General features: G+C 41.3%; 2 protein-coding genes across 2 annotated transcripts in view; one reads left to right on the forward strand and one right to left on the reverse strand.

Annotated features, from left to right (window-relative positions):
* The first annotated feature begins 11,638 nt into the window (after nt 1-11,638).
* LOC118405757 (carboxypeptidase E-like) lies at nt 11,639-23,046 on the forward strand. The gene is made up of 7 exons (XM_035805483.1): nt 11,639-11,977; nt 18,758-18,954; nt 19,729-19,950; nt 20,647-20,950; nt 21,565-21,704; nt 22,042-22,141; nt 22,361-23,046. Exons 1-7 carry the CDS (start codon nt 11,752-11,754, stop codon nt 22,600-22,602), a joined length of 1,431 nt encoding a protein of 476 aa, XP_035661376.1. The 5' UTR covers nt 11,639-11,751; the 3' UTR covers nt 22,603-23,046.
* Nucleotides 23,047-23,755: 709 nt separating this feature from the next.
* LOC118405974 (cytochrome P450 2J1-like) overlaps nt 23,756-23,979 on the reverse strand; it is a 5,468-nt gene continuing 5,244 nt past the window's right edge. The window contains exon 7 of the mRNA XM_035805828.1: nt 23,756-23,978. Coding sequence (XP_035661721.1) covers nt 23,806-23,978 — 173 coding nt within the window. The 3' untranslated portion in view covers nt 23,756-23,805. The remainder of the gene's footprint in view (nt 23,979) is intronic.

Here is a 23,979-nt window from a genome sequence, read left to right on the forward strand (position 1 = left end):
TGTGGGCCAGGGTGTACTCGTGAACCAAGTTGTACTTTTGAGCTCAGGCGCATATGTTAGTCCAGGAGAAGTCATAAGTCCAGGAGATAAGGAGAGTCCAGGCGCGTATGCGGGCCAGGGTGTACTCGTGACTTCAGACGCATATGTGGACCAAGTTGTACTCGTGAGTTCAGGCACATATGTTAGTCCAGGCGAAGTCGTGAGTCCAGGCGAAGGCGAGAGTCCAGGCGCGTATGTGGGCCAGGGTGTACTCGTAACTTCAGACGCATATGTGGACCAAGTTGTACTCGTGAGTTCAGTCACATATGTTAGTCCAGGCGAAGTCGTGAGTCCAGGCGAAGGCGAGAGTCCAGGCGCGTATGTGGGCCAGGGTGTACTCGTGACTTCAGACGCATATGTGGACCAAGTTGTACTCGTGAGTTCAGTCACAAATGTTAGTCCAGGCGAAGTCGTGAGTCCAGGCGAAGGCGAGAGTCCAGGCGCGTATGTGAGCCAGGGTGTACTCGTGACTTCAGACGCATATGTGGACCAAGTTGTACTCGTGAGTTCAGGCACATATGTTAGTCCCGACGAAGTCGTAAGTCCAGACGCATATGTAGGCCAGTGTGTAGTTATCAGTTCAGACGCATATGTTACTCCAGGTGCATATGTGTACCATGGTGCCGTAGTGAGTCCAGGCGAATCCGACATCGTGTTGATCGTGAATCCAAATGAATCCAATGCCAATAATTGTGGTCGTCGATCTAAGCCGTGTAGTTGTCTCGGCGTAGTTATGAGTCCAGGCGTAGTTATGAGTCCATGTGTAGACTTGAGTCTAGGTGTAGTGTTGATTCCAGGTGTAGCCTTGATTCCAGGTGTAGCCTCAAGTCCAGGTGTAGCCTTGATTCCAGGTGTAGCCTTGAGTCCAGGTGTAGCCTTGATTCCAGGTGTAGCCTCGAGTCCAGGTGTAGCCTTGAGTCCTTGTAAAGCCGTGAGTCCATGTGTAGCCGTGAGTCCAGGTGTAGTCGCTGCTGTAGTCGTAATTGCAGCCCTAGTTATACTTGAAAAGACCAGAGAAAACAGCAGCAGTTCCTTTGCTAGATGTCCAACGAAAGCAGACATGATTTCGTTTTCTACTGTCCATGTATCGTGTCGAGTGATTCTTTGCACAGAATTGATGAAGACGGTCTTCTAAGGATAAAACATGTAGTACACGTCTTAGTACTCTTTTTATATGTCAATATCTGTAGTAAAATTTATACGCCGTGGTTGTCAAGAAAGCAGAATTTAATTTTTTTCATATATTTGTAATGTATGCCAGCTACGAAGAAGCCTAATATTGTTTTCAGACCAATTACTCTTTCAAACAGTTAAACATAGGGGGCGGTTCATAGCAATGGCAGTTTCACAACTATTATAATACATTTTAAGTGAGCCAACGTCAATTGCTTACACATAAGTCAACTTTGCCCCAATACAACACTGTTGACAAAGCCAGGCCAATATGAATATTCAGCATTCCTTTTGCTCCAGTCTCTACCGTTCAAATAGCAAACTTAACACCTGTACTAGTGCCTAGCGGTCTTAGTGGTTGACGAACGTTACGAAAATATAAAAAAAAGAATACAGCGACAGAAAAAATTTCCAGTTGAGGCTGAATGCCAGAAGAATGCCTACGAACACCAAGGGTAGACTCGCTATGTACTAACTTTAAGATTGTTGACCGCCGAAAAGAGGCACAAGACATCGTCACGGAAAAACTCGATAGTTCAGTCGCAATAGGTCCAATCAGGCACAGCAAGGTATTGTACGAATCAGGACAAGATGGCCAAGCAACTGCAGTTTATTGCACGAAATATCCATATAAGAGGATGGAGATTCATCGAGTTAAAGTTGACCCCTTCTCCCAGAATTTCCTATGGGTTTCACCATTGTTAGCAAGCCAAAATACGCACCATATGGGGGTTTCGAGGTGTCCGTTTATAGGGCGAGGCTCGACTGTTTCCGGGTTACACTGGCAGTAATACGGCAGTGGGCGATAGCATGATTTTAGCAACCTCAACCAGCGGTTTCCTGTTGGCCTGATATTCAGCCGTAATATAGTTATATTACGGCTGGATACCAGGCTAGTTCCCTGTTGATATAGCCGTACGGTTACCCCCAAGTATGCTGTATACGTTCAGTCCCTGAACAAAGAGTGTAAGGAGCGGTTAATGAGGAGCGGTTACATGAGGTAACAACTCCTACCAAACCAAAGGCATCTACGTATACACCGTACGGCTGTACACTTCTTTGGAATTCGAAGTAACAATAGATTGTACGCTATGCAGACCGGCCACTTGGTACAGATAGAAGTTTTTGTGTCATAATATTCTACGGGCAAGGTAAGGATAAATGTTGATAATGCGCTATTGAGAAACAAATAGACACTAGATGACTGGAAGTTAGATTCTACGTACTAGTAAAAAGTTTACGGTTGCCTTTGCTAGTTGTGTGGGAGATGGAAACTATGTCAAACCTTTCGGACAGCTCATTTCAAAGTGTATACGAAACCTAACTGAGGATGACAAACGTGTCAGGAGAAAAGGTGTGTCAAGCCCAAGACACACTTAAGAACTGCACCTTTAAAAGAGTATAGTAAATAACTAAGGTGTAAATTTACATACTAAAGAAGAAAGCTTAAGAAGGAAACCTTTTTCTAAAACATAAGATGGTCAAGCCCCTGACACACCTAAGAACTGTGTTCTGTAAGTGTTTACTAACAGAAAACGAAGAGAAATCTGTTAATGAAACCTTTCTCTTTTTCTGAAAGAAAAGTGCGTCATGCCCATGATACACCTACGAACTGCACTCTCTATTTGTATAGAGTTTGCTCTTTTTGTATAGAGTTTGCTCTTTAAGAGTTTGCTCTTTTCAGAGTACGAAAAGAAATCTTTTAAGGAAACCTTTTTCTAAAAGAAAAGTGCGTCACACTTAAGAATTGCGCTCTCCAAATGTATACTAACAGAGAACGAAGAGAAACAGTTTAAGGAAATCTTTCTCTTTTATGAAAGAAAAGTTCGTCATCATGACACACGTAAGCATTGCGCTTTCTAAGTGTATACTAACAGAGAACGAAGAGAAATAGTTTAAGGAAATCTTTCTCTTTTATGAAAGAAAAGTGCGTCATGCCATGACACACTTAAGAATTGTGCTCTCTAACTGTATACTAACAGAGAACGAAGAGAAATAGTTTAAGGAAATCTTTTTCTTTTATGAAAGAAAAGTGCGTCATGCCATGACACACTTAAGAATTGTGCTCTCTAACTGTATACTAACAGAGAACGAAGAGAAAAAGTTTAAGGAAATCTTTTTCTTTTATGAAAGAAAAGTGCGTCATGCCATGACACACTTAAGAATTGCGCTCTCTAAGTGTATACTAAGAGAAAACGAAGAGAAATCTTTTATAGAAACTTTTCTCTTTTATGAAAGAAAAGTGCGTCATGCCATGACACACTAAAGGATTGCGCTCTCTAGGTGTATACTAACAGAGAACGAAGAGAAATAGTTTAAGGTAATCTTTCTCTTTTATGAAAGAAAAGTGCGTCATGCCATGACACACTAAAGGATTGCGCTCTCTAGGTGTATACTAACCGAGGACGAAGAGAAATAGTTTAAGGAAATCTTTCTCTTTTATGAAAGAAAAGTGCGTCATGCCATGACACACTTAAGAATTGCGCTCTCTAAGTGTATACTAACAGAGAGCGAAGAGAAATAGTTTAAGGAAATCGTTCTATTTATGAAAGAAAAGTGCGTCATGCCATGACACACTTAAGCATTGCGCTTTCTAAGTGTATACTAAGAGAAACGAAGAGAAATCTTTTATAGAAACTTTTCTCCTTTATGAAAGAAAAGTGCGTGATGCCCATGACACGCTAAAGAATTGCGCTTTCTAAGTGTATACTAACAGAGAACGAAGAGAAATATTTGGAAGAAACTTTTCTCTTTTATGAAAGAAAAGTGCGTCATGCCCATGACACACTAAATAATTGAGCTCTCTAAGTGTATACTAACAGAGAACGAAGAGAAATAGTTTAAGGTAATCTTTCTCTTTTATGAAAGAAAAGTGCGTCATGCCATGACACACTAAAGAATTGCGCTCTCTAAGTATATACTAACAGAGAACGAAGAGAAATATTTGGAAGAAACTTTTCTCTTTTATGAAAGAAAAGTGCGTCATGCAATGACACAACTTAAGATTTGCGCTCTCCAAGTTTATAGTAAGAGAAACAGTTTAAGGAAATCTTTCTCTTTTATGAAAGAAAAGTGCGTCATGCCATGACACACTTAAGAATTGTGCTCTCTAAGTGTATACTAACAGAGAGCGAAGAGAAATAGTTTAAGGTAATCTTTCTCTTTTATGAAAGAAAAGTGCGTCATGCCATGACACACTAAAGAATTGCGCTCTCTAAGTATATACTAACAGAGAACGAAGAGAAATATTTGGAAGAAACTTTTCTCTTTTATGAAAAAAAGTGCGTCATGCTATGACACACTTAAGAATTGCGCTCTCTAAGTGTATACTAAGGGAGAACGAAGAGAAATATTTATAACAAACTTTTCTCTTTTATGAAAGAAAAGTGCGTCATGCCATGACACACTAAAGAATTGCGCTTTCTAAGTGTATACTAACAGAGAACGAAGAGAAATATTTGGAAGAAACTTTTCTCTTTTATGAAAAAAAAGTGCGTCATGCTATGACACACTTAAGAATTACGCTCTCTAAGTGTATACTAAGGGAGAACGAAGAGAAATATTTATAACAAACTTTTCTCTTATATGAAAGAAAAGTACGTCATGCCATGACACACTAAAGGATTGCGCTCTCTAAGTGTATACCAACAGAGAACGAAGAGAAATAGTTTAAGGAAATCTTTCTCTTTTATGAAAGAAAAGTGTGTCATGCCATGACACACTTAAGAATTGCGCTCTCTAAGTGTACACTAAGAGAAACGAAGAGAAATCTTTTGTAGAAACTTTTCTCTTTTATGAAAGAAAAGTGCGTCATGCCCATGACACGCTAAAGAATTGCGCTCTCTAAGTGTATACCAACAGAGAACGAAGAGAAATAGTTTAAGGAAATCTTTCTCTTTTATGAAAGAAAAGTGCGTCATGCCATGACACACTTAAGAATTGCGCTCTCTATTTGTATATTACACAGTACGAAAAGAAATCTTTAAAGGAAACATTTTTCTGAAAGAAAAGTGCGTCATACACATGACACACTTACGAATTGCGCTCTCTAAGTGTATACTATCAGAGAACAAAGAGAAATATTTTAAGGAAACCTTTCTGAAAGAAAAGTGCGTCATGCCCATGACACACTTAAGAATTGCGCTCTCTTTTTGTATACTAAAAGAGTACGAAGAGAAATCTTTTAAGGAAATCTTTCTCATTTTCTGAAAGAAAAGTGCATCATACCCATGATACACCTAAGAATTGCGCTCTCTAAGTGTATACTAACAGAAAACGAAGAGAAATCTTTAAGGAAACTTTTTTCTAGAAGAAAAGCGCGTCATGCCCATGATACATCTAAGAATTGCACTCTCTAAGTGTAGACTAACAGAGAACAAAGAGAAATCTTTTAAGGAAACTTTTTTTTTTTAAGAAAAGTGCGTCATGCCCATGATACACCTAAGAATTGCGTTCTGTAAGTGTACACTATCAGAAAACGAAAAGAAATCTAAGAAAACATTTCCCTTTTTCTGAAAGAAAAGTGCGTCATGCCCATGACACACTAAAGAATTGCGCTCTTTAAGTGTGTACTAACAGAGAGCAAAGAGAATTGTATCAAGGAAACTTTTCTGAAAGAAAAGTGCGTCATGCCATGACACATTTAGGAATCGCGCTCTCTATTTGTATATTACAGAGTACGGAAGAATTCTTTAAAGGAAACATTTTTCTGAAAGAAAAGTGCGCCATACACAGGACACACTTACGAATTGCGCTCTCTTCTTGTATACTATCAGAGAACAAAGAAAAATATTTTAAGGAAACAATTTTCTGAAAGATAAGTGCGTCATGCCCATGACACACTGAAGAATTGCACTCTTTTTTTTGTATACTAACAGATCACAAAGAGAAATCTTTAAAGGAAACCTTTGTATGAAAGAAAAGTGCGTCATGCCCCTGACACACCTAAGAACTGCGTTCTGTAAGTGTATACTAACAGAAAACAAAAAGAGATCTTTTAAGGTAAAATTTCTCATTTTTTGAAAGAATAGTGCGTCATACCCATGACACACTTAAGAAATGCGCTCTCTAAGTGAATACTAACACAAAACGGAGAGAAATCTTATAAGGAAACCTTTTTCTGCAAGGAAATTGCGTCATGCCCATGACACACTTAAGAATTACGCTCTCTATTTTTATATTGCAGAGCGCGGAAAGAAATCTTTTAAAGAAACTTTTTTTCGGAATCAAAAGTCCGTCATACCCATGACACACTTACGAATTGCGCTAAGTGCATACTATCAGAGAACAAAGAGAAATCTTTTAAGGAAACCTTTCTCTTTTTCTGAAAGAAAAGTGCGTCATACCCATGACACATTTAAGAATTGCGCTCTCTATTTGTACATTAACAGAGAACGAAAAGAAACCTTTTAAGGAAACCTTTTTCTAAAAGAAAAGAAGGTCAAGCCCCTGACACACCAAAGAACTGCGTTCTGTAAGTGTAATCTAATAGAAAACTAAGACAAATCTTTTAAGGAAACCTTTCTCTTTTTCTGAAAGAAAAGTGCGTCATGCCCATGACACAACTACGAACTGCGCTCTCAAAGTGAATACTAACACAAAACGGAGAGAAATCTTTTAAGAAAACCTTTCTCTTTTTCTGAAGGAAACGTGCGTCATACCCAGGATCTTGAATTGCGCTCTCTATTTGTATATTAACAGAAAACTAAAAGATTAACAGAAAACTAAAAGAAACCTTTTAACTTATTTAAGGAAACCTTTTTTTTGATGAAGGAAAAGTGCGTCATGCCATGACACACGTAAGAATTGCGCTCTCTACTTGTATATTACAGAGTACGAAAAGAAACCTTTTAAGGAAACCTTTTTCTGAAAGAAAAGTGCGTCATACCCATGACACACTTAAGAATTACGCTCTCTATTTGTACATTAACAGAGAACAAAGAGAAATCTTTTAAGGAAACTTTTTTTCTGAAATAAAAGTGCGTCATGCCCATGACACACCTACGAACTGCCCTCTCTAAGTGAATACTAACACAAACCGAAGAGAAATCTTTTAAGGAAACCTTTCTCTTTGTCTGAAAGAAAAGTGCGTCATGCCCATGACACACGTAAGAATTGCGCTCTCCAAGTGTATACTAACGGAGAACAAAGAGAAATATTCTAAGGAAACTTTTTTCTGACAGAAAAGTGCGTCATGCCCATGACACACTTAAGAATTGTGCTCTCTTTTTTTATACTAACAGAGTACGAAGAGAAGTCTTTTAAGGAAACCTTTTTCTGAAAGAAAAGAAGGTCAAGCCCTTGACACACCTAAGAACTGCGTTATGTAAGTGTATACTAACAGAAAACGAAGAGAAATCTTTTAAGGAAACCTTTCTCATTTTCTGAAAGAAAATTGCGTCAAGCCCATGACACACTTAAGAATAGAGCTCTCTATTTGTATATTAAGAGAGAACAAACTTTTTTCTGAGATAAAAGTGCGTCATGCCCATGACACACCTACGAACTGCCTTCTCCAAGTGAATACTAACACAAAACGAAGAGAAATCTTTTAAGAAAACCTTTCTCTTTTTCTGAAAGAAAATTGCGTCAAGCCCACGACACACTTAAGAATAGTGCTCTCTATTTGTATATAAGCAGAGTACGAAAATAAATCTTTTAATAATGAAACTTTTTTTCAAACTGGCAAAAACGTTATCAGGCTGGGGCAAAGTTGCTTGGTATGTCAGGTGCTGGCCACAGACTCCCTTGAAATAAGCCTGTTTGTTTAACCGTCAGACAGCAGATTCTCAGCGTGGACCAAGGCTCACAGTGTAATAAGGTCCTTGGCCACATCAAGTAAACAGTCCATTTCTGAACTCAGCTGAACCTCCTTGCTTCCAACGATACTGAGTCAGGACACGCGAACTCCACGGCTACGCGTTCTGGTATGACCTCTCTGTTGCGACCCGGAAGTATACTGAATATACTGGAAAGCGGTAGCCCAGAAACCCCCATGCAGTACGAAATCGTCGCCGAAATCAGGCATTTCACGGCAGTTTGAAGGCCAACTTTAGCTCTTGAAATCTCGCCGTAACATAATATCTAAAAGTTCAAATGCACTGCATGTGATAGATCAACTTGTCAGGATAACGTAGATAACTTTTATAGCCTCATCTGGCAAATATTATCTTTTCTATCGAGTTTTTCCGTGACGATGTCTTGTGCCTCTTTTCGGCGGTCAACAAGTTGACATTTGCCGCCATTTTGTTTTCCTTTCCTGCGTGATTTCGACCTCAGATTATTTGATTTTTAAGTGAGCTTGAGCAAAAATGCTGCCCGTGTCCATCTAAACGAAGACAGCGTTTACCTGCGTGTGTTGTAGACTCGTGGGGTCTTCAAGATAAATCCAGCGACATTTTACGGTCCTCTGTTAGCTACAAAGTGCCTTTAGAGTAGCTGACTCAATAATTGTTTCTCCCGTTGTCATGACTCAAGTGTTACTAATTAACAAAGACGTGCATCCAGCAAGGAGTGCGTACGTGCACTAATGCTAGGGTCAAACCGGGGCCCGACCGGGCTATTTACGGGAACGAAAAACAAATCTGAACGTCACGAAATATACACAAATCATATTCATTATCATTTTGTTACGTTTTGTGAGCTTTATCACACTTTGAGTCTCACAAACAGCCCGACCGGGACCTAATTCAGAAATGTGACTCTAGCATATTACTAGTATTAAGAAAAACAAGGACGTACCTGTAATCAACAGGAAACTCGGTAGGAGGCGTCTTAGGTATATGTACATTGACCGTTTAGCATTTTCAGCGACACTCCTTTAGCTTTCAAGTGATTTACTTTGAAATCATTATTTTGTTGTATTTTCGTCCAAAACTATACTTTTCTGTTTGAACATTTGTGTGTGGTTGTTCAAGGAATCCCTTGTAGCCTGGATAAACATACGTGTAATAAAATTAAACTCATGTTTACAGGGTATTGTAACGTGGTATTTGAATTAACATATAACGGTGGTTTAGCTAAAAACGTTCAGATGTAAAGATGGTGGAAGAAACCATTTTTGTGTCTGATGGGGGGGGGGGGGGGGTCACATTGACCAAGATCTATTGTTAACGAAAAAAGCGAACGCAGGTTGACCATAGAACACATGTACTACATATTGGAAAGCAACGAAAATGTCAGGAGAGTAGTTATAACGTTCCTTTGTAGTCTTTTATGTAATTGAACATTTTCTTGCTCGTTTACCCATAGAGAAATGGCCTGGTTCATTTTCAGTGGATGCCTCCATTTTGAAGGAGCAGCTTGGTGAGTCAATAATACATTTTCTAACTCTCTCATTTCTCCTCTTCAAATCTCCGTCAATAACGCGTCAACATCATATATTTCCTACTGATAAGGTAGTTATCCAACTTACAATGAAAAGATAAAGCGCCCCCTCCCAGAGGAATATGTAATTACCTTCAAGTCGCCAGAGGGCGCGCCTGTACTGCATGATGAGGGGGTATTCAGCCGGACACTCAGGCCTCGGCACCGTATGCTTTGTGCGATCCCACGTTAATCGTGTTAGGAAGACGTTATGTTAGAATTTACTCCGAAAAGGAGGTTTACCTCCGACAGGGGTACTGTTTTGGGTTGATATGAAGATGTTAGGTCCCGAAAAAAACATTGTGATTTTTGGCACCCAAGCTGTATTTTCAGGTATTGCAGCACGTACAGACCATCATCCCCTTGTTGAAAATTGTGTGGTACAGTCCATGTACAGCTAGCTAGCCGTTCCCGAAGAATGACACATTATGGGGGATGGTACATTGTAGCCGGAATTGGTTATGGGAAGAAGGCAAGGGGAGGATCACTAAATCTGTGACGGCTAGGGATATGGCATGAAGAACTTGACGCAACAAATCTAATCTCGAACCAGATCAAGTAAGGTGCGTAATGTATAGTATCAAACTTCCCGGTGCCCGTTTGACTCCCTTGGCCGGCTACACTCCTTGGCCAGCTTTGATTCTATCTTATGGCACCGTAGGATCTGCTTGGAGATTACAACAAATCCACGGTGGTACTAAATGTTCGATTATTTTTGTTCCTACTTCTTTTATTCAACATGCAGGAAATAGACCGAAAGAATCAGATGCAAAACTAAGTATAAATTGTTTGGTTAGGATTATGTACTTTAAACGTTGCGAAAAACTACAAAAACATTCTTGGGAGGTACGGAAGTCTCTTACAATGACTAGTCTATGTGCTATTGGTGGACATACGATATAAATATACCTTCTGTTGAGGTAGAACTTTAGTCCCGTGTGAACTAAAGGGTTGTCACAACTTAAGTTCAACGACCCAATATCCGTCTCTCGACGGTTTCAACCTAATCAATACGACTGACTAATATATTCTTCTCACTCATTATGCAAACCATTGTAATGACCTCATTTATTTGCATAAATCGTATATCTTAATTATCTTCTCCATGATCCACTGAAACAACAGGAGTAGACAAATTCCATATCTCATCTCGTTTCAAGGTCTCAGCAAGACCCTCCCACATACCAAGTAGTTATGCTCTCCATCCATACACACAAACACACACGAGAGCGCGCGCGCGTTTTAGACAGAGAATGTGGTGCCGTAGTTCACGTTTGTAGTGAATTGAACCTCATTTCTCTTTACACTCAGAAAAAACTGTAATCCACGACAGAATTAGACTACAACATGTAGTACGATAGTTTGGAAAAAAAATGTGTAAAGCCTGCCTTATGCTACAGTCCCATTTGGAAAAGGGGCCCGTTCGAGTATAGTTTGCGGGTTGTTTTTTCTGCACTTTGTGGCCCCGTGGGACTAAATGGCTATTTTGTGGCTCGGCCGGGGCCCTGAATTTTAAAACTCGCCGCTAAAATCAACCCGGGACCCGGTGACAAAGTCAAATAGACGCAGTTACCTATTGGTAAATATTAAAAACATCGATAGGTACCCCGTGGTATCTAATAGTCTATGGGGACAAATTTGAGGTTTTAGAGCCCGGCTGGGGCTAGCTACAACCCCACGGGCACCGGTGCAAAAAGCCGGGACCGTAGCTTTAGCTAGTCAGTACTGACTTGTTGGTAAACATAGCTGTCATTCCGCCACACCTCTAGTGGGCCACGTGACGCAATAACGCATGACCCTCGCAAACACACACCAGTGCTTGTAAACACGTCGGTAGAACGTACTGCGCCTGCGCGAACACTGGTTGTCTTTTTAACGTTGCATTGAAATCCCGCTTGTTGCACAGTATATGTTAGAGATATGGTTTCATGTAAAACGTACACGGAGTTTTACCCTTATATACGCACGCAATTTCTTAAATGCGGACCTTTAGTAAACCGGGAGATTAGCATGTCTATACTTTTCGCGCAGGCGTAGTACGTTCCGGTGACGTGCTGTGCTTGTACACAGTAGCACACACAGGGATACGCGCAGTAGAGTGGACTCTCTTTTACCACACAACTGGTCACCTTTTTTTTATTTTCTTGAGAAAGTGGCTGAATTTTTCCTGCGAAAATGGCATTTACATCAGTGCTAACCGTAGTAGGGCTACTGTTCGTAGCTGTAGTTACGGCGAACATTGACTACGTGTATCACAACTATACGGAGTTAACGCGTGTGCTCGGGGAGACAGCGTTACAGTGCCCGGGTATCATGCAGGTTTACACCGTCGGTACCAGCGTGCAAGGCCGGGAACTTTGGGTTATGGAGATCAGCGACAATCTTGGTGACCACGAGCCAGGTAGGTTTGTTTGTTTTTGTTTGTTTATCGTCTGATTAGAACCTAGAAGTACTGAGTTCCCTGATGTTGGGCCCTTGGGAAAGGCACTTTGTACACAATATTCACTCACTCAACTCAGTTTAAAATGAGTACCTAGCTTCGTTTAGGGCCTTCCCTCGGATAGGACGTTTAATGGAGGTCCGGTGTTTGAGGATAGCCACACCTCGTGCACGTTAAAGAACCCACCACACTTCGAAAAGAGTTGGGATCTTTTTTAGTTGAATCGATCAAATAAATCTGTCCGGATATGCATCTTGTACTGTTCAGTACAGACCCGGTGTGTTACGGTATGAGACGGTTTACCGGGTAAACTATGCATAAAAAGAAATATTAGCATCGTTTCATGGACAAACTACAGTGCTTATGTACAAGGAAAAATCATTTCACATTTCTTTCAAAGCATCGTCAGCTGTTAAAAAGATCGTTCTGGTCGGTTTGAAAAGTCTAACGTTACCACAGTATTGCCATCTGTCTCGTATATGTCATAAGGTCCCACTTGCGCGTGGGAAAATAAACCCACACAAATGTTGTCAACCTAGTAGGGAATGTGTTAAGCAAGAAGGCTATATACAGCCGTGTTCGTAGGGTTGGGGGTGGGGGGGTGGGGGTCGAACGTCCTAGTGTTTAGGCCAGCGGACACAAGAGCTAGAGATCACGGGTTTGATTCCAGACATTTCTGGGTGGACGTTGGACTTTTAGGAAAAGCGTTTTTCCTCACTCCACCCAGATAAAAAAATGGGTTCGGTTGGGGAGATGTAAGGCAATGGAAGGGGGGGTGGGCTCCACCTTCCAATACCGTATCCTAGACACAGTGACTAACAACATTAACCCACTGCCCCGTACGGCCTTAAGATGGTTTCACTTGTGCGTACATATTCAAGTCCGTATGAGGTCCGTATGGAAGTCTTGGCCTCTATCAGGCTCCACAGGTTGCTGGAAAAATAATAGAAATTGGACATACTAGTACATAGCCAGATAACACACCAGCTGGTCGCAAAGCATACTTATTGGACAGCTAACTCCTCTGGTATGTTATGTGTGTACATTTATCAAATTTCTGCTATTTTCCAAGCGACCTATGGATCCTGGTAGAGGCTAAGGATTCCATACGGACCTCATACGGACTTGAATGCATACGTACGTGTGAACCGTTAGGGGGAGGTCCGTGTGCTTTAGGAGGTGGTGCCTCCCTTTTCAACCTTCTCCTTTTTAAAACGAAGTTGTGGACATAGGAGGTCATGCAGTCAGCGTTCAAACGTTATATGAAAAGGCCATCAATCAGAAATGTACAATATGTAGACGTACTGTGAACAAAAGTTGGTCTTTGACGTGTGCAAAGACGGAACGTTCGTAAATCTGTGCAATGTTTTATGAGACATGGGTGCCGGGTGTGTTGGGGGGATGCTTTTCGGTGGTTAACAACTACGTACGTATATATATATCTAACAACATCCCGTTCTTTGTTACTAGATTTAGATCAAAATATGATGATTCGGTCAGAAATTGCGCCAACGGGTGCATATGAAACATGACGGAAAAGAACGTTAACTCTGGTCATCTACAATTGGTCGGCTGTGGTTGGCAGTTATTTACAGCACAGAGGCATGGATTATTTGATTATAGTAAAAATGGCGCCTTCTCTGAAAACTCGCTTGTTGTTCTGAGAGAGTTGGCAATCGGTTGGGAGTCAGTCGGAAGGGAGTCGACAATCTGCAGCTAGAGGTCGGGATGGTTGGGAGTGATTGGGAGTAGATTGCAAAACATTCGGGCGCTGTTGGGGGTACGGAAAGTTCTTGTTATAAAATGCTTGGAAAATAGTCGTTGCCAGAAAGATAGGCGTGGCCTGAAACTATTCAAACCGCTCCCGACCAACTGCCAACCTTGGTTGGCTAGTAGTCGGGCCGGGCGAGGTCGGGAGAAGGTCTTGAAAGTGTAAACGGCCGCGGGGGTTAAGGTTTACTCTATGTGACATTCACATAACAAAGCGTGTAACAAACATAGCGAGGCCTTTTCAAGTACGTGCACCTGTTTTCACTCGTGGGCACAGTGTGAAAGAATTATTGTGCTCATAAATCAGAATGTTTATTGGGTCAGGTGTGTTTTCTTTGCACGCTTCTTGATTTACGTCAAGATGATTACAATGCGCAATCACGTTGTATTACCAGTGTAGTAAATGCCATCATCACATGAATAAACGTAACGCAACGCTAGTTCACCTTTATCCGTGGGACACCCTATATCCGTTTTTTTTTAAACTGGGAATTTCGGTAAATCAAATTCGTATTGCAATTTGAAAACACCATAGATAAATACAACGGATATAGGTTAGAAATGCACAGATAAAGGTGAAGTTCTTCGTGTATTATATTCTCAATTCACTGCGCAAAATTGCACAAGATATTTGCAAATCTTCGCAATTCGTCGCCTGAAATTTCGATTTTATTAACGTAAAAAATTGCATTTCGCAAACCGCAAATTATAATTTAGATAGTGCGTAATAGTTAAAAGTATGGCTTAGCAGACAAAAAATGCACAAAATGTAAGAAATTCGTTCTTTATCTCTGAATTCGTTGAGTCATCTACGAACCCCGCAGTGCCGCACCGGTACTCCAAGTGCAGTGAGATACCACCTCAACACATGTATCGTCCCTTGGTCACAAGTACAAATGACAGTGTAAATATTGGCAATAAACATGGCGCCCGCTTGTTCCTCAAACAAGAGAGCTTGACCATGTCAACACGGGCACGGTACAAAGGGAGTATTTCCCCGATGTTGGGCAACTTTAGGGGGAGGGGCTCAGAATGGTTTGGCGTTAGGGTTAGGGTTAGATACCGGTAAAGAAAATTCAGGTACAGGGCCGGTTAAGGTCCAGAGGGTCAGGTCCAGATCTGGACTTGAACCTGGATCTAATTGTTTGTAAAAACTTGTAACAATGTTCTAATTTTCTACAAACGTTTAAGAATCTATTTGGCGGAATATTTGACTCCCACTGGCGTTTTTTAAATCCTGTACCAATGTAAACTCCCCAAGTTTGACTGAATTATTTGGTAGAAATGACTATAGACACTTCTCTACTTTGCTCCTGGTATTTTCTTGAACCCGTAAGCGCCAAAACGTTTAAAACCTTAACCAAAATTTTCTACTTGGTCCAATATCCGGTGTACTGATTTTTTTCAGGTCCGTTTTTTCTATCAAGAAAACAGTTATGTACCATTACATCATATCTACCTGCTGTTATCTATGTGAAATCTGTTTTATTTTCAAACGCTACCTTGTTCACCTAGTCCAACCAAGGTTCACACAAACTTGTAAGACAAATAATTGATATCAAATATACCTGACTTAAAGCAAACTCCCATGTTCAACATTTTATATAGCTACACAATGAACTAATATTTTACCATTGATGTACATTATGCCTAGGTTACACATAGCCGAATTTGGCTCCCGACTCTCTCCCGACTATGGTTTAGGAGTGATTCGGGAGCTATTCGGCTGTAGTCGGTTGGCGTTCGGCTGAGTCGGCTGTCGTTCGGCTGAGTCGGCTGGTGTTCGGCTGCCTCAGCCGAATGTTTTGAACATTTCAAAACATTCGGCTCTGAACGGCGGGTCTGGAATGGGTCGGTTGGGGGTCGGCTGGTGTTCGGCATGGTCGGCTAGTGTTCGGCTGGTGTTCGGGAGTAACTCAGCAGTCAAGTTTTAACTGCTTAACCAAGCCATAAACACTGCTAAATTCTCCCAGCTTGTTTCCAACCTACTAACGATTCACCCCAAACCCGTAGACAAATCTCTGCTAACTCAATCCCAAGAAAAATAACTATTACCAGGACGTAGGCGAATCACCCCCGAACTTCACACTACCGACATCCAGCCGAAAACAAAAAGAAACATAAATACCATATTAGAGCTATCTGTGATCCAAATTTAATCTCTTTGTGATGTTTAGATAATAGAAGAAAGGATTATTTGGATTAAAAATAAAAATGGTTATTTTTTCAAAATCGCTGATTATGTCCATTTCAAGTCGTAAGAGGGTTAGCAATCGGTTGGGAATCAGTCTGGAGTGATTCGGCAGTCTGCGGCTAGAGGTCGGGATGGTTGGTAATAGGTTAGTTAGCATTCGAGACACAGTCGGGAGTAAGTCATTTACTGGTCGGGAGATGGTTGGGACATGTTCAAGACATGTTCGGCGCTAAAAGATAGGCGTGGTCAGACTGCTCCCGAACACCAGCCGACCTGAGTCGGCTAAGTGTCGGCTGGTGTTCGGGAGGTAAATTCGGCTATGTGTAACCTAGGCATTACACTGGCGCAACGTCAAAAAAACCATACGTAACCTAAAGTCCATACAAACGTGTAAGACAACTAATTGATATCAAATATACCCGCCCTAAAACAAACTCCCATGTTCAATCTTTTATATAGCTACACGGTGAGGTAATGTTTTACCAAGGACTTATATTGTTCATCATAACAATGGCGTAACGTCCAAGACCATAGATAACCTAAAGTCTACACAAACGTGCAGGACAAGTAATAATGATGACTGGTTTATTGACAAACAATAACTTAGTACATTGGAAAACAACGGCTTCGCAGAACTGTACATGTGCGACAGACTGAATTGCGCCGATGCAAACAGGGAGTAGCTTTAACACTAAAAGGTTTCATTAACATGTTCTAGACATTATAAACTATTAAATACTTGATAGATTATCTAAAAACGGTATCTAATTTGTAAACGGATTCATTAAATTGCATAGTCACTACAGATATTGATAAAAAGCTATAACCGCTTCTCTATAACGTATTATCTAAAATCACTACATTCCGTGGATAACACTAAAATACATATTCATCATGTTGATTAAGATTCCTTAAAGCTGTAACAACGGTTGGAAACATGTGGCAGCACTGCGCAGAGAATTACAACAAGAAAATGACATGCAAGGTTTTAAAACTTAAGTTGACGTTAAAGCAACTGCCGCATTACGATAGTGTCCGTTCAGTGGATTTCACCTGTGATGACATTACGTTTTAAAACTGTTAAGCAGATGGACCATGTAGGGAATAGGGCTTCTTTTATATCTGTCTGTCCGGGCATAAATAGTGTCTAAGAGCTGTGAGGACCTAGTTCTCCTGCCACTAACCTCACTACGGTACTGTGGTAGCCAGTTTCTGAACTTTTCAGACAGTAGTAACTGTTTGGCGAATCTGTAACATAAGTCTTCGCGCCGACTATCGAGTGTGGGAAAGTCCAGTGTTCGGCAAGCCTCCGCGTACGATTTGTAATCAGTACCAAGGATTTGATATCAAATATACCTAACATAAAGCAAACCCATGTTCAACTTTTTATATTGATACACGATTTAGTAATGTTTTGCCATTAATTTACATAACAATGGCACAACGTCAAAGGACCGCAGGTAACCCTAAAGTTCACACAAACTTTGCCAACATCTTATCTGTGTAACTGTACACATTAGCAACAGGTACTTGACTAACGATCAAATATATGCTGTTGTTTACAGTATTAAATGCTGATAACATAGTTGTCAGATGGCCAGTTAGATTAAAATGTCTTAACTGTTGCAATGCCTACGACTACGTACGGAGGGGGTTACTTTAGATGGTTACTTTACATTTTGATGCGCTCAAATACATGTACTGTCTTATCTGTTATGGTCATGTTTCTACGGTCCACCGTTAGCTCATGATGGTTTTATTATTTGTCTGGTAAAATGTGGTTTACATTTTGCTCATTCCATGTACTTTACTAAACCAATAGTCAAGAGTTCTTGTCAGATACAAATGTGTTATGATTATTTGTTACACTCTCGTAATTCATTGTCACCCAAGCTCAAGCTTTCTTATAGTCAAATAGATATAATCTGAACCTGAATTGCCTTTTAGGCAACTCTGAAGACCTATAAAATCTGGTCTATGAGTACAAGTGGAAACTTGTACAAGTGGAGTGGTAATGTTTGTATCAATGGGGAAAATCACCCAAGGGACCGCCAAAAAGTTGTCACGTTACGTTGGCCACATGGTTCCTTATGTACTATAGGTAGTCACTTGACTTATATCAATGGCCAAGTGGTCCATATGTGCAGGTGGTCACTTGTACAGGTTTCCGTGTAAAAGCTCGGTTGCTTTGTTTACTGTCCACTTGAGATAGCCGTGATTGTTTGATGTCTCGGCCACCTGTACTTTGTGCGTCCGTCTGTGTGCCACAGGGGTTAGTGATGATAATGCTGGACTTGTAGGTGTAGAACAATATACCTTTATTGTGCTATTGTCACATTTGTATCGGTGCCCGTAGGGGATGTACATAACCACGGCCGGGCCCGGAACCACAAATTTGTCCCGGTAGTGTACCGTATACGAAGAGGGGGGAGGGGCGTTTTCAAGATTCGGTGACGGTGTCTATTTGTAGAGTCTCTGGTTGATTCTAACTGCGAGTTCACAAAAATGAGGGGGCCTGCCGTTCCCCAAAATAGCCCGGCAGCCGCAGCTTGTCCCACATGGTCAGGTTGATTTTAACACCCAAAAATGTATAAGAATTCAGCCCTTATACATAGGGCCCCCTTTGTCAAATGGGACCTTAGCATAATCCAGAATTCAAAACAGTTTTTAAATTTTTTCTTAGAAAACTTGCGAGCTATACCTGTTATGTCTATGAAAGGATGTAATATCTTTATGATGGATACAGGACCACCTTTACTGACATTTACCTTTTTCAGGTGAACCCGAATTCAAGTATGTAGGAAACATGCACGGGAACGAAGTAGTCGGGAGAGAGATCCTGGTGTACCTGATCCAGTACATCTGTCAGCAGTACCAGGCCGGAGATAGCCGCATCAGGAGCCTGGTGCACGAGACTAGGATCCACATCATGCCCTCCATGAACCCGGACGGCTTCGAGTACGCCGAGGCTTATGTAAGGTCCTCTCAAGTTTTCTCTTACTAATACCCCCGTCACATGCGGCGAAAATCGATCGGACGACGAGTCTGCGAGCTCTATATTATGAGGAAGCATGACACTGACGGGAAGGGGGGAAGTCTGCCATTTCCTCGTCGGCATCAGGGTCATACCTCCTCGTAATTTAGAGCTCACAGACTCGTCGTCCGATCAATTTTCGCTACATGTGACTATAGGGGCGCGGTCACATAGGTCGTGCGATTGTCGTACGATTTTGATGTCATATATAGGATTTTCAAGCAGGCTATGACAGAAACAACCAGAGACATGGATCCAAAATAACATTTTGCGTACCAAGACAGTTGAACTTTGTAGATGACGTGCATTTTTGTCAACAAGAATGCCCGAAGTTAGCGATCGTACGACGATCGTACGACCTACATGTATGTGACTGCGCATTTAGTGTGAAATTTGGAATATCGGATGCCGTTCCTACGTGCGTGTACATGTGTGTGGTATGTGACTGTGTGTGTATTGGCATGTGCGTGTCTGCGCTGCGCGCGTGTATTGCAATTGGTATGTGCGTGTCTGTGCATCTGTATATGTATGTGTATGCGTGTGTCCAAGTGTTTGTGTGTGTGCATATGTGTGTATGTGTGCCTAAGTGCGTGTACGTGTGTTGTCTGTGTGCATGCGTTTGCTCTTGTTGTGCAGAGTAGATTTAGGTCACACGGTCATGTTCTATCGTTCAGCGTTTGCCATATCCTTTTCTTTCTTTATATTTTTATATAGACTCCTCCAACCAACCCAAACGAGACGGACTGGACTTATCTAGCCGGTCGGTACTCTTTCTTCGACAACGGAGAGCGCTACGACGGGTTCAACGGCACCGACCTCAACCGAAACTTCCCGGAACTGAACACGTTAGTGTATCGGTACGAGAACACTTCAGGACCGAACCACCATCTCAGCGTACCCGATGACTTCTGGACGGGGAACACTGTCAGTCTGGCGGTAAGAAGTAATACATATAATTATGATACAATTTTAAACTTAATAACCGTACACAAAAATAAAGCGCTTTAACCAACAAGCTATCGATCAGTCCTCTGATCCTTTTCAAGTTGTAATCACCCAAAGTCTATGTCACACATCCAGACCGGAAGTGTCATGTCACCAAAGGGTCAAAGGTGCTTGGAAGTTTGGTTAGGTGTCCTTGTAGCTCAAGTGGTAGCAGCCTCACAGTTGAGCCCCTGGTTCCATATAGCTGGTAACTGGGTTCAATCTTGAGTAGGGCATCTCCGTTGGGGCTGTACTAGTATTTCGGAAGGGTTGTGAAATGGAGATCCCGTGTACGAGGAGGTGCAATGAGTTTGTTCAGTAAACAAGACGGGCTAGCAACCCGTCCTTGTAAGATATAGCCTGCTACAGAAACAGCCATGAAACTTGCTGCCTTATGTGCCACTAGGCACTACATGGGTTGAGGCTGTTTCACTGGACCGATGCGGGGCACGATACCAACTTTCATATCACTTGACCTCAAGATGTCTAAGATTACAAGAGACTATTACTAGAGCTTTATTTGTGTTTAAAGTAAGCTTTGATAGCAAGTTTTTGCATTATCTCGAAAATAAAGATTTTAAAACATCAATATTTATTTTTGAAGGAAGCTTTGATGTCAAGTCAACCTTTCTCATTTCTTACTTCAAGCCCGCGCCCGAAACTAAACTAGTGATGGACTGGATTCTTCGCTATCCCTTCGTCCTTTCGGCTAACCTTCACGGGGGCGAAGTCTTGGCCAACTACCCTTACGACTTGTCCCGAACGTACCCGAACAACCCGACCGCGTACACGAGGTGTCCCGACGACGAAGTCTTCCGAGAGTTGTCCAAGGCCTACTCTTTGGCTCACGGTACAATGGCAAAGTGTGGTGTGACCCAACCATGTTATACTGACGACTTTGCCTGCCAGGATGGCATCACCAACGGAGCGGCATGGTACAGCACAACGGGATGTAAGCTGGAGTAAACAGGCTACAAAGTAGTTACGTACAGACAATCTAATTCCGGAAAACTTAGAAGAATTCTTTTTGGAAATGCCGAATACCAATGATAGAATGGAAAGCTATTTCATTACTAACATAGCAAAACATGTAGTCTGTCCAACCAAATACTGTCTGAGGTTCACAGAATTCCACAAAACTGCTTTTGTCCGTGGAGACATCAAAATTGTTAGCTGAATCTTTTATACTTCATACTTGTAGACATTAATTCACTTGGTCATTCTACTTACAAAAAAAATTCCGAGATTAAACTGTTTGTCGGGAATCATCTTGTCACCCCGTTGAAAGATTTTTTAAAACTTTCTTGCTCAACATTAGGCCTCTTTAATTTCCGATTCCGGCCGCCATTATGAATTTATCAGGATCGTAACAGACTTTGCACCAAAACGAGGCTGAAGGTGGTACTCTCTGCTTATACGCCTGTTTCATCATACTAGCGTAAAATATAGTGCCTGTACATGTAGATTAAATAAGATACAAATACGGAATGTTTGTGCTATGTAGAATGATATAATATAATACTTGCACAGAATCTTTCGAATGATTTCTGAAATTTGGTCTTCTAGGTATGCAGGATTTCAACTACCTGGCGTCCAACTGCTTTGAAATCACGCTGGAGCTGTCGTGTAACAAGTTTCCTCCGGAGGCAGAACTGGTGCAGTTCTGGGAGGACAACAGGGAGGCGCTTTTGCAATATATGGAAAAGGTAGGCTAGGAAAGGTACATCAGCGAAAGGTGTTCATTTAGCCAGTCTGACTTAAACGTCCTAAAGAGAAATAAAAGCAATTGATTGGTTGTTTAATCCACGGATCGTTTAATCGTTTGAACTTGACATGAGATAGTTATCATGAACATGCTGTAATATTTCATTTGGACGTTAGGCGTCTCTTTTGAACCACACCGCCCATTTAGTCTAACACGGTTTGTTCATGACAATATGTATGGACATTCTACAATGTTAGTATGTTGTTTGTTGCCCTCTTCATTTAACATATTCTTAAACTTTGACATTTTAATCCTGTTATGTTGATGTTCTCTGGCAGGTACACAGCGGCATTAAAGGGTTTGTAAGGGACACGAACAACAACGGAATCGCTGACGCTGTTATCTCTGTCAGGGGCATCAATCATGACGTCACAACAGGTCGGTCACCACACACACACACACACACTCACACACTCTCTCTCTCTCATAGCTCTCTATCTTTGACAGCTCTTAACAATCAGCAACCAGTTACTTGTATCCATAGTTGAATTCCATCTTACATAAATCAACGTGCAACGCGAAAGAGGATATAGGAAATCATATATCTGTACTTTTATTGAATGTGAAATTATCCATTATGCGTCTTGTTGTCCGCAGCACGTGACGGCGACTATTGGAGACTGCTGGTTCCAGGGACGTACCGTGTGACTGCATCATGGGGAGGTTGGACTCAGGAGAAGACGTGCACAGCCGCGAACCGAGCCGGAGTCTGTGACTTTGTCCTAGGGGCACCTCCCACCCAGCCTCCCAGCACCTCTGCCGCAAGCCCCGCAATGCCGCTGATGTGGAGTTCGGTGCTGGCGATCGCGGCTTTAGTCTTCAGTTGGCTTCGCCCCTGAGGCGTCACCAAAAATAATTCTTTCTGTGCCATCATTACGAACCCGTAAGAAACACGCTATTCTAAACTGTTGCCACAATTTCTCCGAGCTTTTACTATCTAGAAGGTCACAGAAAAGTGTTTTTATCAAAATCACAAAACCCACTTATTTTGCAGAACGTGGGACAGTTCATTCACGACTGCTTTGAAAGAAAAAGTCAAACCCAACAATAGTAAATGTAGTGCCTTAAAGTTTATTGGAAACTAGTGTTTTTACTGACTTAAATTACTTTAAGACTGTATGTGCAATTAGTCCTCGGACATGATTTTGAAAATAGACAAAAGTATTCCGCCAATTATACCACCAACTTACAAGCTTATCAATAATATTATACTAACGATCTCTCCACACAAATTTAAAAATGCCTGGTTTAAGTTTGAGTTTGTTACTTCAAAACATGTAACGTAACGTACGAATGTTTTTAAATTTATCAGAAAGTACACGACTCAAACCGAATAAATATGTTTTTTTATTCATTGGAAAGCAATGATTGCGTAATATATGGAATATCATGACATTTAGCTCTGCATTTACAGTATCAAAACGCCACCGTGCGAAATTTGAATGCATGACAGTAGGCTAGACTATGTATCTTATATACATGTACACCCTAGTTGTACACACTTCATGTAACACACCAGCTTCACAGGCAAGCGGTGCTGCAACAGCTGGTTAAGGCCTGGTTATACCACACTTATACACACTAACTTTGCATATCTATCTGCTAAGCGTTGTTTTGAAGCTATCTGATGAGAATACCCCAAATGTTCTTGGTGGCAACGAGTTCAACTATACGACAGTTGTCGGGAAAAACAACACGTGGTCTAGGCCTCATAATAGAAATATTACTTGGGGTTAGAATGAATGTTGATTTTGGAAATTTATAATAATTATTATTATAGTAATGATTATCCTTTTGTGATGAATAATAACCAGGCTACACCAGAAAGTATCATAAGTAAATTAGAGATATTCTGAGATTAACTGAGATTATAGATATGGCCAAAACAATTACTGTTATGTTGATTATATACGTGAACATACACACATCAGCAATTAGATTAGCAAAAAAATCATTTTAGACATGCAACTATCGGTATTATCATGTCAAAACATTATGACATGCAAAGTATGCATCCCTTTATGTTACAAATGAGATGTCGATCAACGCGGAATGGCGCATATCTTGTAGGAAGGAGGAGTTAGTGTGAGCCTCATACTGCCTTCAACAGACAGTGCAGGCGCGCCCTCTGGCGACTTGAAGGTGAAGTTCTGCAGCAGGCTGGAGAAGAGCAGAAACAGCTCCATCTTGGCGAGCTGCTCTCCAGGCACCCGCGT

Source organism: Branchiostoma floridae, chromosome 18, assembly GCF_000003815.2.
Source record: "Branchiostoma floridae strain S238N-H82 chromosome 18, Bfl_VNyyK, whole genome shotgun sequence".
In the NCBI taxonomy this organism is placed as follows: domain Eukaryota; kingdom Metazoa; phylum Chordata; class Leptocardii; order Amphioxiformes; family Branchiostomatidae; genus Branchiostoma; species Branchiostoma floridae.